General features: G+C 41.5%; 1 protein-coding gene across 7 annotated transcripts in view; it reads left to right on the top strand.

Moving 5' to 3' along the window:
* Positions 1 to 11,555, top strand: part of Mef2a (myocyte enhancer factor 2A) — a 142,150-nt gene extending 130,595 nt beyond the window's left edge. For 5 of the 7 annotated variants that reach the window (XM_023709954.1, XM_023709964.1, XM_023709943.1 and 2 more), the window contains 4 exons: positions 1,220 to 1,243; positions 4,470 to 4,596; positions 8,449 to 8,575; positions 10,160 to 11,555. In XM_023709954.1, coding sequence (XP_023565722.1) covers positions 1,220 to 1,243; positions 4,470 to 4,596; positions 8,449 to 8,575; positions 10,160 to 10,580 — 699 coding nt within the window. In that variant the 3' untranslated portion in view covers positions 10,581 to 11,555. The remainder of the gene's footprint in view (positions 1 to 1,219; positions 1,244 to 4,469; positions 4,597 to 8,448; positions 8,576 to 10,159) is intronic. The other 2 variants (XM_023709960.1, XM_023709962.1) reach the window with 1 other exon arrangement.
* Positions 11,556 to 18,089: the final 6,534 nt, after the last annotated feature.

Genomic DNA, 18,089 nt, shown 5'->3' with positions numbered 1-18,089 from the left:
TCCTTCCTTCCTTCCTTCCTTCCTTCCTTCCTTCCTTCCTTCCTTCTGAAAGAAATCCTTTCAGAAAACTTGCCATATAGGGCTGGGGAGATGCTCAGTGGAAAAAGTGCTTGCCTGGCAAGTGCGAGGTCCTGAGTTTGATCCCTGGTACCACCAAAAAAAAAAGAAGAAAACTTTCCATATAAACTATTTACAGGCTGATCACTTCAGGTTAAAGTGAAAACTGTTGTACACAAGTGTAGTCATGGTGTTTGACAGTGCAGTGTTCTATTGTGTGTCTCCTAATCAGAGCTATGTAGCGCTCATGTATGTGTGACACAGTAGCGAGGCTGATTCAGCCACAGTGAGGTAGCAGTGGTGGGCCACATGATTGTTTTTCATCAGCTTCCTTCCTTACACCCTGCTCATTTGCAGAAGAACCTGCTTAGGGCTTCCTGAATCAGGGAAGACACTTTCTCCAGGCTGAGAAAGAAACTTGACTTACTCAAGCAAAATGAAACAAAAAACCTGACCCAGTACATTGTATCTAGCATATTTTACAAATGTTTAAAACGAGAGAAGCAAGTATATTCCTTTTCTTTCCCATATATCCATTCATTTCTCCTCATCTTACACGTATTTGTGTTCATGGTTTCTCGCCACTAAAATGATTTTATTAATGTGTGAACTCTTAACTGCTAATACCCCTATAGATAACTGTTTGATTTATGGTCAGATGCTTGAGCTCCTGCTCCATAGCCCTACTCTGGCCATTATAGAGTGTAAAGCTTACCACAGTTCTGGGCCCACCAGGGAGCGCAGAATCTAGCAGGGAGATACATGGACATGTGTGACCAAGTGGGGCAGTGATGGGATGCCTAATGGAAGTACAGAATATTCTCCTGGTTCCAAATAGAGACTGTTTAGATTAGGAGATGATCTAAATGTTCGACAAGTGTGACTCTGTGTAGGAGAGGCCAGGGTTGGAGCTGATTGGGGAAGGGTGGTATTCTTTAATAAATTCTGAACCTAAAGAAATGAAAAGAATTTTCTATTGAAAAATCAGCCACAAGTTTAGAGACAAGTTAATTTCTATTTGTATTTTTTGCATGCATTATCATGTTTCTATAGCTCAAAACAACTACTTGGGCTCTAACACTATATTTTTCTAAAGAAATATTTTGTTGCAAGTACCAACAGCCTTAGTAACTCTCTTATCCCTCTTATGTGCTGAGTGCAGTCGGAGGAAGAGGAGTTGGAGTTGGTGAGTGTGGGTTTCTGCTTGAAGGAAGTTGAAAAAGATGTAGAAAGTACTAATTGTGTTAAATGTTTTTTACCTAACCAGTGTTCTTTTGTTACAAAGATACCTTTTCTGTATAAAAATACTATCCACTTTGAATACAGCCTTTACAAATAATTGCTGTCCATGGGCACAGGATATTTACTAAAAGATTGTTTTAAAAGGAAAGATCCACAATACCTTATATAGCTTTCCAAATTATTAAAATATTTTTAGAAAATGACTTCACCATCAAAGTTCCTCAGATTGTAACACAGTCTTGTGTTATTTCTCTTTCTTTCAAAAAGATTACATCATTTCTGGTGAGGTCACCTTTTTCAGAGTTGGAATTATTTCATCCTGCGCGAGACAGTCTGAACCACAAGGGGGTTCCCTGTTTACTAAGAGGCATAACTGTAATTGAACACTCTCAAATCTACTTTTGTATGAGAAGATATTCTGTTCTTATAAGCAGCTCTTAATTTTTTTCTGCAAAACAAATGTTTTCTATTGGCTTTTCCTTTAGAAAATAAACATGACTGAAAATAACTTGGAGCTGATCTATTTCTTCGTTGGGAACTATAAACCACACTTCACAGAAGTGATGGTGTGCATTCAACATCAGTTGCTAATTAGATGACTTAAGGGGATAAAATGTTGAAAGTAGCTTTTAGTATGGATGGGGTTACGATTAAGTGCATGAGAGCATGGGGTAAAGGAAGCAGTTTCACTTATATTTTATTCTTACATGTTTCTGCATGCTAGTGTGTTTTGAGCAGTTTATTTTCTTTTCAACTGTGGGTCTTTGTGCTGTGTCCTTAAAATAGGAGAGGATTATGTAGCTTTGTGATCACTGTTTTAGATGTGTTTTTATATCGGTTAACTTAAATACATTTGTTACCTGTAAATGTAGTATTGGAAAGATTTACTTAATTGTATCATAATTATTAGCAAATGAAGTTAATAGTTGAAGCTAAAATAATTCATTTAACATTAAATCTGCTTATCTTTAGGAAGTCCTAAATGCTTATGGGAATTACCTATAACTATGTTGCCCTCTAGTGGTTCTATAGGCACTGACTCACAGGACCCAGTGCTCCTAAGATTTGTGCCTTTGATGGGCAGGGCTTATATACTGGAGTACGAGGAGCCTGCGGAGAACCCAGACCAACACCATGCCACACTGTATTCTTTCACCTAGAGAAAAAATATGAAAAAGAAAATTAAGTCAAAGGAGATCCCTATCGCATGAAGTCATTAAGGAGTATTAACTTTACGCTGAGACTAAAATGTACTGTACTTCCAGTCACCATACACTGACTTTCCACTTTTCTTAAAGTATACCTGTAATTACAGAACATCAGAGATAAATTTCTGAAGACTCTATAATAGAAATCATTAAAATAAATATCTGTGGCTTAAAGACATGGAGTCGGGGATATAGCTCAGTGGCATAAGCGCCTGCCTGGCAAGCACAAGGTTCTGAGTTTGATCCCCTGCACTACACACACACACACTAAACAGCCACACTCATAGTCTTTAAGATTTAGGTTAATTCAGATTTTAAAAGTTAATTTAAAATGCAGAGCTTTATGTGTTAGAGTCAAACAGAGTCAGAAACACATCTATCAGAACCAGAGTTAATTTAAATTGATTTGTGCTCTGAAGAAGGAATCATGGGTAGCTCCAATCCAGAGTAGGGAAGGCCAGGTGCACAGGCTCGTAGGTCCTGTACCAGGGCTTTTTCTGAAGAGAACCAGGCTCTGAGATCCCTTTAGAAGCCTTCGAATGGAGCAACTGTACCTCATGATGGCTAATACCTGTGGATCAGAAGAGATAAATATGTGTCTCTTTTTATCATCAGTTAAATAGAAATTGAGTCTACATGGTTTCTTAGGACAATGAGAATATTACCTCACATTTCTGTAGCATTTAGTTCCCTAATCGCTTTTAGCATATCATTTCATTTTATTTTCACAAAGCATTGTGAGACAAGTGGGACAAAGATTTCTATCATCTGTACATGAAAAATCTTAGTCAGAGGAGTTCAAGCTTTCTCTGAGCCTAGGAAGTGGTAAATCTGGGTTTGAAACTTAGGTGTACGTCTGCATGTCGTGTCTTTCTGACATCCCGTAGCATATTGTAGAAAAATGTGAACTAAAAAGAAAATAGATCTGTATTCTCATCAAATTCCAAGTATTTTAAAAGTACTTTAAAAAAAAAGTACTTAGAAAGTATCTAAAAGTATTTAGATCTAACCAAAAGGCCTTTCTGAAAACAGTGACAGCGGAAACTACCCACATTCTGATTATTTTCTAAGGGCCCTGAATAATTCTGTGTCAGACTTACACCCCTAAGTACAGTTACAGGCAGTCACTTTTTCTTTTATAAAAATTCATAAGCTGAATTTCTTTGGCTTTCTTGCATACTAGCAATATGGAGTTTATTCTGTTCCTCTGATCCTTGATTTTGGAAAAATCTTACTTTGAATGCAGAGAAATTATTCTGCCATACTCCTACACATAAAGGAAAATGACTGTTTTAAGCTAGCTTGATTAGTAGTTGGCCTTTTTACTCATTCCCAGTGTGAAAAAGGTGCTGTGTAGATGAAGCCAGTCAGCAAGCCTTCAATATTGCTCCATTTAGGCCTTTCTGTTCTTCAGAAGCCCTCTGCCCAGAGCCTGGGAAGAATAAAGGGCTAGAGTCTGAGCCAGTCGTTAAAAATAAGGCGCCTATAGGGTTGAAGGGAAGGCAAGCAGAATGTAAGCTTAGTTCAAACCATGTTAATATTAAAATCTTATAAAGAAAAGTGTTTTTCTGATCTGTGCTCATGAACTTACAGCGTGTATTTACACAAATGCCCTTCGCTGTCGTGGTAGCCTGGTGGTCTTTAATGGCTTTAACTCCTCATTACATTGACACATAAAAGTGTTACCACCCGTATGGTAAGTTTATTTTAAGGTTATGCTTCTGGCATTAAAAAACTATATTAAAGAAATGGACAATGAATAATTAATAAAAAATAGGTCTCTTTAAGTCAATTACTGAGCCCCATTAGTGTTTTTAAGATTTTCATGACTATTTCAGAAAGTAATGACATTCACATAAAACTGTGAAGTGTCACAATTAAATTAAAAGTTATTTTTAAAATATTAAGTCTGAACATAAATACCACATGGTGACACTTTTCCTTTTTTCTACTGTCTCACAGAGTACCCAAAGGATTAGCAGTTCTCAAGCTGCCCAGCCCCTTGCCACCCCTGTAGTGTCTGTAACAACCCCAAGTCTGCCTCCGCAGGGACTCGTGTACTCAGCGATGCCGACTGCCTACAACACTGGTGAGCCGTCTCTCTTTTTCTGGGTTGGTTACATTTTTCTGTGCTTTGTGATCAACATGTGCTTTTCTGATTTTCTTTGAAATAAACTGTCTTCAGCTTCTTACATACAAATTTTGGTATGTTGGAGAAAACAGGCTGGCCTTGAAACAGTTTCAGAAAATGCATTGATAATGAAATGATTTGAATGTTATTTCTCCCATGTGAACTTTCACTTATCTCTGAGAGAGCAACAAGCAGATAACTGCCCAACAAGTATTATCAAAATGTGGTGGGCATTCAGCCAAGAAAGACACTAGCCTGTTGCTTAGGTGGGGTTCTTTGGTTGGTTTTGGTTGTATTTTTTTGCTGTTTCTCATTACTTAGTGTTCAGTCTTTCAGGGTTTTGAAATAAGATGTTTTATCTTTCTGCTTTTGGCTTGCTTTTGAAAAGCTATGAGTACAGGGCTGGTGAGATGGCTCAGTGGTCTAAAGCACCTACTTAGAACAAGCTTAGCAAAGCACAGGGACTGTAGTTCAATCCCCCAGCACCACATGCCAGCCAGCCCGCCCCCTGGTGGGCTGAGCTGGCCACACATACACACAAAAATAAATAAATAAATTTTAAAAAAAAAAGAAAAGCTATGAGTTCTTTGAGAGAGGAGGCAGATGCCGAACTGTGGTAGGCAAGGTGCGGTTTCCTCCCTGTCACTAGACTGGTCTGGTCTGCATCATTTGTTGGTGAGGGTGGAAGAAGGACCTTTGCATTTCTCCTCACAGCTAGTCCACTGAGAGGGGCTTTTCACTTACTTACGGTTACATAGATATTTCATCATAAAATACCCTCACTTGGGGTCAGTTAGGAAAGATAAAGAATACTATAATGGTGGGGAGGGTGCTGTTTGCCAAGAGAGACATAGGGAAACCTGTGGTGGGCAGTAGGTTTCCTTTGGATTTGCCGTTCTGAAGAGGCAGGAATACGCATGTGGCTCCCCCCAGCTAAGTTGAACACCTGTTGCTTCAAAGAAAGAAAGGTCAAAGAAGGCTGTATAAATTATTCCTGCCAAATACCAAGAACACAGTGCAGTCAAATGATTGGCACATATAAACTGTGGTGGAGATCATCTCGTTTTTAGACTTCAATCTAAATGCTTTGGTACTCTGCTTTCATACTGCTGTGTGACGCTAACCTGGGGAGAACAGAATAGTTGATGCATTTAATTGCCACTTAGGTTCTAAGTAATACTTCTTCAAAAACAAAAATAACTTTAAGACATTTTGTTGAAAGAGAAAGCTTCCTTCTCCAGTAATCAGTATGGTGAAAAGCCCAAATCTATTGGCGGATACTAGCCTAAGGTCTGGGTACTAACCAGAGATTAAGCATTTGTAAATATTCTGTTTTAGTACATTGTCACTGGCTATATGAGTGGTACAGTACTAGGCATGCTGCGTCTTTTCTCTCAAGTTTATTCTAGAAAAGGAAATAAGTTTTACATTGATCATCATAGAGGAGGAAGTCCTAGGTTGTGATTTTTATTTTGTACTCTTTTTGTGTGTGTGGCATGGAAGATTGAACTCAGGCCTCACACATGATAGGCACGTGCTGTACTCTGAGCTACATCCTCAGCCCCAGTTTGTACTCTTGAGGTTGAAGAGAGGCTGGATGCTCGTAGAAGATGAAATCTGTACGTCAGGGTTAGACTGCAGTTTACTGCAGTTACTAAACATTTCACAATAGGTTTTCAGTGTACTTATACATTGCACTATACTTTTTTTTTTTTTTTTTTGTGGTACCAGGGATTGAGCTCAAGACCTTGTGCTTGCCAGGCAGCAAGCACTTACTCCACTGAGCTATCTCCCCAGTCCCTGCACTATATATATTTTTATAAATGCTGTTAAATTATTAAAAATTTTGTACATTTATATTTATATAGTATCTTAAAATATTTAAAATGTCACATACTGTGCAAGGAATTGCCAAAACATTTAAGAGTCAGGTCCCTTTGAAACCATCCGTCCTGAGCTTCAGTCTCACCCGCCCTTGGACTGACTGTATCTTTGCTCTTTCTCAGAACACCTGTTCAGCTTTGCCATATTGTCTTTTACCCTACATGTCATCTGATTTTTTTTTCTGTCTTCTGGTCTTTGTTGGTGTATAATCTACCTTTCTGTACTTACTTAGTGTCAGACACATTAGCAGGTAAAGGAGTGAATAAATAGGCAACTTTTTTGAAATAAAAGCAAAACAGTTCTATGTGAATGAATTCTATAAACACTTCCTCAGGGCCCCGCTATAATATCAATCCCAGCTTCAAGATTTGTAGACAATCTGTAGTTGCTTACTGGACATTGGAAATACAAAAGTGCATAGTCAGCATCAGAACATAGGGTCTGTCGGAGCAGAAAGGCGCAGGACAGGCAGCTTTAGGAAAGATCTGATGCTATTACCTTCAGGCCTGCCTTATGGTAAGGCATGAAGGAAGCGTGCAGGACTCAGGCAAGCCAGACAAGGAACCTGATCTCAGGGCAGGAAGTAGGGGGAGGACAGAGCAGTTAGGGTTAAAGATGGAGAGGTAAATAGGGTATATTGACCATGTTGTAAATTTTGGACATTGTCATGAGAACATTGGAAAGTTGTAAAATGTTTTTAAGTAAAAGACTGTCACGATCATATTAGTTGTGTTAAAAAGTTAGATTTAATTGCAGTGTCCATAGGAGTAAACATGAATGCCAAGAAGCCAGGAGTCAGGTTGTGGCCCACGTAGTGGCTGCTAGTGGCGTGGACCAGAGTCGTGGCAGCAGAGACTGTGAAGACTGTGTAGGCCAAGATAGTAGGCAGAACGGCTAGACTTGGTGGGTGGTGGAGGAGTGAGAGAAAGCAGCAGCAGGAAAGCACCCATAGGATGGATGGATGGATGGGTTCATTTATATCTATTTTGGTACTGGGGATCAAACTGAAGACATTGTACTTTCTGGGCAGGCACGTAAGCCAGTGAGCTATCTCCTGGGCCCGCCCATAGGTTTTGGCAAGGGCTGGTGGGGACTGTTGCTGCCCCTTTACCAAGGTACAGACTGTTTAAGGAGGAACAGATTTAGAGGACAGCCTGAGTCCAGTTTGGGCCATGTCAAGTGTGAGATGTTTGGAGAGGCATCGATGTGGGCATGTCACACCTGGGGTCCCTGGAGGCAGATGAAACTGGAGGAGCACCCAAGTTCAGGGCCTCCTGTCTGCCAAGGAGGGTGGCGAGAGTCCCGGGCTGAGGGGTGCAGGGATAGGCACCTCCCGAGGATGTGAGTCTTAAGAGCATGAGCAGTGCAAACATCGTTCTGACAGAAACCTCAGCACCAGTGTGCCGCTTCTGCTCAATCGCTCTTCTAAGGTTGTTCATTTACCAGGAAGGCCAACAACTTCTCACTCCTCTCTTGAGACATGAGAAGGTAAAAGAGTTTTTGTCGCCTCTGTAGAACTAAATGGAAAAGTAAGTGCTAATGATGAACTGAAATCTCTGTGTGGCTGATAACTAGCGTAATTGTGACTAATGCCTCATGTAAATGTATTATTCGCTTCTGTCCTGGAAAGTTTATCCATGAACTTGAGATGATTTTGGATGCAGAGAGCAAGGACAGTCCTAAATGCAGCTGTGTAATGATGTACTTATATCACTAGGCTTGTTGCCCCATGCAAAGGGATGCTGAGTACGTGCGTGTCCCTGAGCTTCATCACGACTTTCTGAGCCAGATTTGGTCTGGGTGAGCCCCAGGGCTTCTCTTGGTGTGAGATGGTGGTGGTGGCATTTAAAAGCCGTGGTGGCATTTAAAAGCCATAATAGTTGCATAGGCTGTAGCCCCGCACAGCAATCCTGTCTGCCGTTGCAGATTACTCATTGACCAGCGCCGACCTGTCGGCCTTGCAAGGCTTCAACTCCCCAGGAATGCTGTCTCTTGGGCAGGTGTCAGCCTGGCAGCAGCACCCTCTTGGACAAGCAGCCCTCAGCTCTCTCGTGTGAGTACCTGGAAACTTTCCCTGAACCTTTACCCTTAGCCTGTTCATTCTTGTTTTCTCTCAGTTGTAAACTCTCATGTGAATAGTGTTGCAATAATTCTTTTTTATTTCACAGTGTTATGAAAAAATACTGTCTTAACATGGTTCTATTTTATTTACTTATTTTTCTTAATTTTTTTATTTTTTTGGCGGGACCAGGGATTGAACTCAGGCCCTTGCACTTGTCAGGCAAGCACTTACTCTACTGAGCTATCTCCCCGGCCTTTTAACATGGTTTTAGATATGAGCTTGAATGCTAAGTAAACCAGGCATTCTTTGAAGGAGTTCAGGGAACAAGGGTTTCCTTTTCAGACAGACTGAGGTGGAGCAACTCAGCTGGTATCCAGGAGGGTTCCAAGGTACGGCTGCCACCCCACATACCACCCTTTGCCTACTAACCGATGATAAGCCACCCACTTCCTCCCTGTCTCCTGACGCCTGTTTCCAACTTCCTTGCTTGAGGGTGACACCTTGAAGGAATTCCCCTTGTTTTAGGCACTGTCAGAAGAGAAAGATGAGCTATGCCTTTTGCTTTACCCTAGCTTTCTATGGGAGGAAACTGGGAATGGGTACCCCATGTGTGAATCAGTCTTTATCAGACTTACATGGTCTGTCTCAGTCCAGTGCACACACCATACTTCATTCACAGAGCGAGCATTGCTTATGGGCAGGGTACGAAGATGTAAATGAAGAGGATTAGCAGGCTCTCCAAGCATGGAGGAAGAAGATCAGGCCTTTGTAGAGCCAGCCTGACAGTAGGCCATGGATCAGGTGGAGAAGAGCTATCAGTATAGTAGACCTTGCTGACTGCCTCAGCTTTGCTCAGTGTAGTAGGGACCACCAGCTTTCTAGCAGGGAAATCCATTCCCCTGCATTTTGAAAGAACCCCACATACATGTTGTAATCTGTGACCTTAAGAGGTGTGTCATGGGAAGAAAAGCACAATATCTTGGGCAAACTTCACTACACAGATTTTGGCTGTTGGGCTTATCCTAATCATCCTAAATGAAAACACTGAAATCAGACCTGGAAGCTGGACACAGTAGTGTACCGCTGTAGGCCCAGGAGCTTAGGGCCAGTAAGAGCCCATTTCAAAAAACAAAACAGGAAAGCAAATGGAAAGAGCTTGACACAGTTGCTGGAAGAATAGCTGCTGTTGTGCCTGTCACTAGGCCAGAGCAGAGAAGATACCAAGGAGGAAGAGGCAGTGAAGAGATTGCAGGTTTCCGTGTCATTCCTGGCATGGCATTCAGCTGTGCACAGCACAGCATCAGCCATAGAACTGTTTTTGCAAAGTTGAGATGCAAAAGTACTGTGATTGCAGGCATTTGAAGGACAGAACGCAGTAACTCAGCCATACCGTTTTGTTACTTCCTGGGAAATGTCATTTTTTGTGTGCCATACTGAAGGAGATGCCCAAATCAGTCTTGAGGAATTCTAGGATTTCCAACTTGGCTCTTTCCAGCAGGCAATGTCTACAGGATCATTATGTGGTGAGGACAGATGCACCCACAAAACATCTTACCTTTCTTATTTTTCCTTCAGCACTGGAGGGCAGTTATCTCAGGGTTCAAATTTATCCATCAACACCAACCAGAACATCAACATTAAATCAGAACCAATTTCACCTCCCCGGGATCGAATGACCCCTTCTGGCTTCCAGCAGCAGCAGCAGCAGCAGCAGCAACAACAACAACAACAACAACAACAGCAACAGCAACAGCAGCAGCAGCAGCAGCCGCCATCGCTGTCACAACCACCACAACCCCAACCACAGCCCCGGCAGGAAATGGGCCGCTCCCCTGTGGACAGTCTGAGCAGCTCTAGTAGCTCCTATGATGGGAGTGACCGTGAGGATCCACGGGGGGACTTCCACTCGCCAGTTGTGCTTGGCCGACCCCCAAACACTGAGGACAGAGAGAGTCCTTCTGTAAAGCGCATGAGGATGGACGCATGGGTGACCTAAGGTTTCCAACTCATGTTTGTACTTTGTGTTACTGCAGTGAACTGCCCTACATATCTACATTGGCAAATAAGGTCATGAGTTAAATATATTTATATGTACATACATACATATATATTCCTTTACGTATATATGTATGTGGTGTGAGTGTGTGTATGTGTGGGTGTGTGTTGCATATACCGAATCAGGCACTTACCTGCAGACTCTTGGTAGGTCTGCAGATGTGTGTCCCATGGCATACAAAGCACCCTGTAGGCACAGACTAGTCTGGCACTTCCTTGGACTACTTGTTTCATAAGATAACCATTTTTTGCAGAGAAATGTGTACCCGAATATAATTCTCCCACACTAGCTTGCAGAAACCTAGAGGGCCCCCTACATGTTTTATTTAACTGTGCGGTGACTGTAGTGACTTCCGAAAAATGCTTTGTAGAACAGAGCAGTAGAAAAGCAGGAATCAAGAAAGCAATACTGTATATAAAATGTCGTTTATATTAATACCCAACCTGGCATGGGTCTCTATTGCAAAAGGGTGCATGGGAAAGGGCTGTTGATATTAACAAAACAAAAAAAAGCCCCACACATAACTGTTTTGCACGTGCAAAAATTTATTGGGTCAAAGAAGTGATCTTTAGCTAATAAAAAAGGAGAATAGAAAACAAGCATGAGATATTCACAAAATACTAGCCTAGAAATATAGAGCATTAACAAAATAAAATTAATGTATTAAGTTGTAATTGGAATATGTCAAGTTTCTTTTTACATTCGTATCTTAAAGAAACCAATTTTAGCTCATGTATATTTTATATGAAAGAAAACACCCTTATGAATTGATGACTATATATAAAATTATATTCACTACTTTTGAACACATTCTGCTATGAATTATTTATATAAGCCAAAGCTATACGTTGTAACTTTTTTTTTAGAGAATAGCTTTATCTTGTTTTAACTTTTTAGTTTTATTTTAAGAGGGGAAAAAAGCAAACAAAAATATCTTGCAAGCAGAACCTTGGAAAAAAAAAGCCATGAACACTTATTATTCTATATGTAAATTAAAAGTTTGAGCCAAACTCTTTGTGTATATAGCATCTTAAATATATTATCACCTTTGATGTAAGTACCTATGTATTGTATGGTCACCAGATTAAAAAGTATATTTTTGTGGATTGCCACCAATTTGGGGGGAAAAGACGAAGTCCTTATTAAGTAGAGTATTCACTGTTTAATATTTACTATTTTGTTAAATATACTGTACTTTGGATTTTAATTATTAGCCCAGTTTTTTCAAAGGATTGTATAAAGGGGTTTCTCCCCTCACTGGTGGTGAATGTGTGATGTTACATTGTAATCTTTGTGCTGTATGGGGTGAACATCATATATTTTATATGTGTACATAAATAGCAGAGTGGCAAAAAAAATGGTGTTAAGTTCATCCTGCATAAATATAAAATGTGTTGTAACAGATTTTATAAGGCATTATTTAAAACTTGCCTTTTGTGAGGAAAAATATAGTAGAAAATATGACCTAATTTAATTACTATTAGAGAAAATGGCAAAATAGTAGATGAGCACAAAGGTTTTATAAGTGGTAAATGATTAGGGAAAAAATACTCATGAGGCAAGGGGTCCTTTTTCCTTAACCCTCTAAAAATGGAATATTGCAGCTAGTTACAAAGTATATTACATGGTGGATTGTTCTGTGCAATAAAAGGACACTGTGGTGTGGGGAGAAATTCTCTGATGGAGCAGTCCTCACCGTGACACTTGCCCTCCTAGTGAAAATGAGTGCCACCCTGAGTTGGGACTTTCAGCAAGGTCTTATTCTTACAGGAAGACAGCTCACTGATGACAGCAGGTTCATCAGTTTACTGGGCTTGTGCCATGCAAAATTCAAAGTCCTGTATATCTTTTATCATAGATTTTTAATTATTCCTTTCCATGAGAAACTCAAAAGAAGGGTTTAAAAATTGCTGCTATTTTATATTTTAAAATGGGTGAGCAGCTACCTACAATTTTTACTTACATTTTGTTTTTTTCCCCTAAATTACTTTCTGTTGACATTTTCCTCCTCTGCTCTTTGTGACAAATCATCAGCCAGATTTCCTGACTGACACATAGGTATTGGGTACAGGAGAAGCCTGTGGCGCACACGCAGGCTGAGGAGCGCAAGTTGGTGTCTCAGTGGCTCAGAACTTTTGGGAGAAGCCAGAAAGCGGTGTAGGGGGTGATAAGCTGTCTCCTCTCTTCAGCATGAACATTTGGCTCTCAGCCAAAAAGGATTGGTTTTTCTTTTAAAGTATACTTAATTTACTGGATAAGGTCCAACCTAGTCAAAACTAAGACTGTCCCCAACACTGAATTTCCAGAATAATCCTTACCACTTTGTAAACCATTTATAGCTTTGAAAGTGTTAAGTGAGCCTTTTGTTATTATTTATGCATGTTCATGAACTTCTGCTGTATATTGGCATAGGAGTTAACACATTCACATTTACTGTCTATTTTCTTGTGTGCCTTATGAGATGGCTTTTCTGACTGTATCTCAATAGTCTTTCTTTCTATGCAGGTTTATAATCAGTACAACTACTGTTTTCTAAAACAATATTACACAAGGCTCGGAGTTTGTATTTAAATTACACTGACCAAGGATCAATGTATTCCATTTTCAGGAGCTGAATATTTGACTGTTAACCTTTTCCATACGCCTAGTGTGATGTGGAGCATATGGACTCCGCAGACACCCCTCTCCCCTCATGTGCAGACACATCCGCATCCGCATCCACACCACAGCCACGTCTCCTGGCGAAAGCCAGCCTAGAGTGGGGAAGACACTAATGGCGTTGCTTTCAAACCAACTTTTCTTACCCTTTTCGACTTACGTGTTTTGTATAAGACACCACTGCAGGAAAATTTTATCCCTTCAGATGAAGTATTTTATTACTAAAAAACAAAAACAAAAAAAGCTTCCATTGCACTGGTTACAGGAAGTTCCCAACAGCTGTACTTCCTTCAATACTCTAACTGGTACTGCACTGAGAGTGAAAGTCACCATTGTGTGTACACAGATGGTCCCAATCGAAACTCCATCTTTTGAGCCCTAATTATGTCCATTGTGTTATAGACTAAATCAGGGATTTGTTCTATAGGAACAATTCATGTTTTACCATTTCCTTTTAGCCAAGGACAACGGATAATACATTAACATAATTTCTGTATCAACCATCATGCGCACAAGAAATACATAGTAAATAAGGAACCTGAGAACTCCTGGCATTGGATCATAAAAAGCTAGATGATTGGAATGTGAAAATGATTTTACAAATGTAAAACTTTTATTTCTCTGTAGAAACTTCCTTCACTTTGCTGTGCAAGAAGACACTGCTTTGCTATATTTAAAATGGCTTTTTTAAAAGAGATTTATGTATTTGGTAAATGTTTGTAGTCAACAGTTCACACAAGAAGCTGTACACGGTTTGATCATGTAAAACCGTTTGGCGGCACAAGCTGGACTTTGTTGCCATCATTGAGATGAACCTTTTAAGAAAAATAAGTTAATCTCAATTTTTCCCTGAATGTGTTGTTTTTCTTCATTATATAATAAATATTATAGTGAACTTTCCATCAAATGGTTAAGACAATGCTAGAGGTCGCTGTGAACTGTCTCCTGCACTCGCTGTAGTAAAGATGGACTGGCTCTTACCACGCTCCAAACTGTGTCATGTTTGCCTGGGGGAACAGGAAGGTGCTGGCTTTGCCACCAGCCAGCCCCTCCCCCAGAAACTCTCTGCCACCCTGCTGCCTTCACGGGGCCTTCTTGAACCTGTAGGTCCTGTTTCCTTAGACATGGGCAGGGAAGTGTCCAGGGGCCCTACCTGTCTCACCCTGTGAGCATCGGCAGCCCTGGAGCATGTAGGAGCCAGCCAGACAACCCGGCCGGCCAGGCCCCAGTGTGGTCAGCCTGGCCACTCTTTGCTTACTGGTGTGGCTCTGTTGGGTCCGTTCAGGCTCCAGTAACTATTCAGGAAATACCTTCAAGGTGTGCTAAGGAGGGAGGGATATTGTTAGTACTGTCAATAGCTTCCATTTCTCTTCAAAGTTGAGGGCATGAAAGATTTGTCCAAAGTACACACACAATGCTACAATAAAAGCAAAGACATTAACTTTGCGTTTGACTTTCAGAAGTGCTAGTTATATGTTCCAGGATGCTGGTAGGTCCTTATCTAGTGATCGTCTTTCTTGATCATAATTCAGCTAGAAAATGAAAAATATTATTTAACCTTGCAGTGGGAAATGTTCTGTTCCTCTCATTGGCCTTTAAACCAGCTCCTAACTAAGCAGATTCTTGGTGTCAGATTGTTAAAAGCTGAATTTTTGTGCTGGCTTCACATTGCTGGCTACAGTGGAGCTCTTATTAGCGGGTTTTGAAAGCTGGCTGAGTCTTATGGCTAAAAATACTCTAATCACAGCTGCAGCTACTTAAAATCAATTCACTTCAAGTTCCTAGTCAGCTCCCATGGGTGCCTTGCTCCAGGCTTTATCTTGTTTTTAAGCTGATTGTGTGTCTGACTGGCACCAGCCTTGAAAACGATCTCCAGGTGGAGCCCTGTGCCAGCCGGAGGGCTGCGGCCCACTCCTGTCCTCCTGCCCTGTGGCTCACGAGCGGCATTTGGTTGTGGATTTGTCTGTTTCTGCTGATTGGAGTCAGGCTGTGCGTCGAGCAGGAGCACCACTGCAGTGATACACTCCTAGTGCAGCGCGCAGCTGTGAGGTCCAGAGGCCTTGCTGCGCGGATCCTGACTGTTTCTACCACGTTTCTCCACAGCAGGACTGTCTTGCCCTTTGTAACTTGGAGATGCCTCAGAGGCTCTTTGAGACTGACCCTCTCCCTTTGACTCACTACATTTGGCGTCTTGTCTGCAAACACCGTTACTGGCCTGGTTCCTTCTACGTCTATTAGTCAGGATTCTGCAGTGAGGACCACTGTCTTCTATATTTGTGTGCTTACATTTTTATGGCTGCGTGAGTATTTTACTCCGCAGATGATAACACATGTTATCATTCTACTCTAGCTTTGGCCATTAGAAAACCTATCTGGCAGACTCAATGATCTTTGGGTCTCTGTTTTTGTCCCCTTTGGTATGTCCTCACTGACACCACAGCATTCCCACATTCATCTTTTATTTTCCCTCTTCCCCTACTGGCCCAACCATTTCTTCGATTCCTGCTTCATTTTATTGGTGAACGGTATTTTGAAACTAAGATCAGGGTGATTGCGACTAGGGTGTTGCTGCAAGTGGGCTCTCTGCAGATAGCACAGGACATGTCACTGCTGAGACGCATCCACATTCTGCAGGTTTTTCTTTAGACTCCAGTTCTCCAGAGTTGGTCTTGCCTTTCCTTCGTTTCAGCGTCTTTCTCTTGTGGTAGGAAACCCAGCTGTCACTAGCAGGTTTCTTCTCAGTTGTGGTGCTAGGATGCAGTTTCAGAATTGCCAACCCATACCTGTGTTAAGGACTAGAGCATTGATGCTGCTGTTTTGTTATTTGCCTTTGGCCTTAAATTCTCTGGTCAAGATCATGTTTTCCTGCAGTTTTTTGTTCCCAGCCCTCTTCTGTGGTTGTTGCTCATTGCTAACACTGTCAGACACTCCTGTTCCTCTGTTTATCCCGCTTGGGGTACTCTTGCCCATCGTAGTTGTTTGCAGTTATTTATTTGGCAATATATGACTGGTAGCTGGAGCTTTACTATACGTCTAAGAGAGCTGAGAAATGTCACTGGAACCCTATTTCCAATCTCCCGTCTTTCACACCAACTTCATATGGACAGCCAAACTTCAGTTGCTGTGCAGTCCTTTGCAAGAATCAACAGTTTTGCCTTTTCTTGCTTGACAGCACCTCTTGAAATCACTCCTCAGATGTAGAAACGTTCATCATTGCTGTTTAGGGCTGTGTAGTGCTCCATGATGTGGATGCACTGTGGTTCTCTAACTGTACATAAGCCCTCAGGCTGCAGCACTGTGGAGTTAGCAGTGACTACGGGCATGCCTTGGCCTGGCGCATACTTGCCTGTGTCCAACAGAGCTTCCTGGAGGCAGGGTCGCTCAGTGATTCATGTGCAGTTTTGTCAGGTGTTAGTCTGACAGATCTATGTACCAGTTGACACTTCCTCTAACTCTGTAGGAGAATGCCTGCATTCCCACAGCCTCCTTACCAACTGAATGTGTCCTGTGTTCTGTGTTTTTACCAGACTTGAGAAATTGCATCTCAGTGCTCACTTGTCTTTATTACAAATGATTTTTAACATTTTTTCTTATTTGGGGGGGAGGTGTGTGGGATCTGCTTTTATCTTGTTCCCATTTGAGTTTTGGTCTTTACCTCTCGATTTTTATATCAGAATTAGCCCTACATTACAAGGACTATGAGTATTTTTTGCTCCAGTTTGTGTTTGGACTTTTTGTGCATGGTATTTCTGTCTTGCAGAATTTTATTATGCAGTCATATTTTATCTTACTGCTTATGTGTGGATTTTGAGTTACATTTATAAATTTTCTCCCTATACCAAGGCTACAGAAAAATCCACCCATGTTCTCATGGGTTTTGTTTTGGTTTGATTTAGTTGATTTGGTTCACTTGAACAGAGACTCACCATGTAATGCAGATGGGCTAGAACTCAAAAGTCCTGCATTGGCCTCCACAGTGCTAGGATTACAGGCCTGTGCCAGCACACTCTTAGATCTGCTTCGGAATTTAATTTTACATAAAGATCTAACTTTGTTGTTTTACAGATGGCTAGTTGTCCCCATATATTTTTTTTCTTAAATGTATTTGGTAGTGTCTCATTACACAGCTTAGACTCATAGTGATCCAGTTTTGAGTCTCCCCAGGACTGGATTACAGGTGTGTGCCACCATGCCTGGACTCCGCCAGCTATTGGCTCAGCGAGCCCGTGGGTGGGGCTGGTGCAGCGTGCAGTACTGGGAATCAAACCCGGTCCCTGAGCTTGCCTAAGCAGGCGCTTAGTCTGCTGAGCTATATCACTGGCATAGTTGTCCCCATTTCTTTAATACCATTTCTTTAAAAGCCTTTTCCTACCCCACCATTAGTGTGTCTCATGACTAGGGCAACATATACATTTCAGTCTAATGCTGAAATTTCTGTTTGTTCCACTCTGACCACAAACTTTGGATATGTCAGAACTGCCCAGAAATGTAGCCTCAGTTCTCTGTTATGTCGGAGTTGCCTGCTTAGGATATCTCTGTTTTAACTCCTCTGTTCACAGCTTGGTGACTATTTCCTCTTCATAGCTGGTCCCCTACTTGCCCACTGAGAAACGAGTTTCAGTCACAGGAGATTTACCTCATCTCACCAGGAGGCCCAGCAGTCCATCTGCATCTGCGCACAAGCTGTGCCTTCTGTTCGGGTGCCGTGGATGAACTAGCTGCGCCTCATTAAGGTCAAGCCTTCTGTGTTGAATGCTGAGTCTCATCCAGGTGTCCCCCCCGCCGCCCCCC

This window comes from Octodon degus, unplaced genomic scaffold (genome assembly GCF_000260255.1).
Source record: "Octodon degus isolate 3935 unplaced genomic scaffold, OctDeg1.0 scaffold00002, whole genome shotgun sequence".
Taxonomy (NCBI): domain Eukaryota; kingdom Metazoa; phylum Chordata; class Mammalia; order Rodentia; family Octodontidae; genus Octodon; species Octodon degus.
This window is presented reverse-complemented; position numbering and strand designations above follow the sequence as displayed.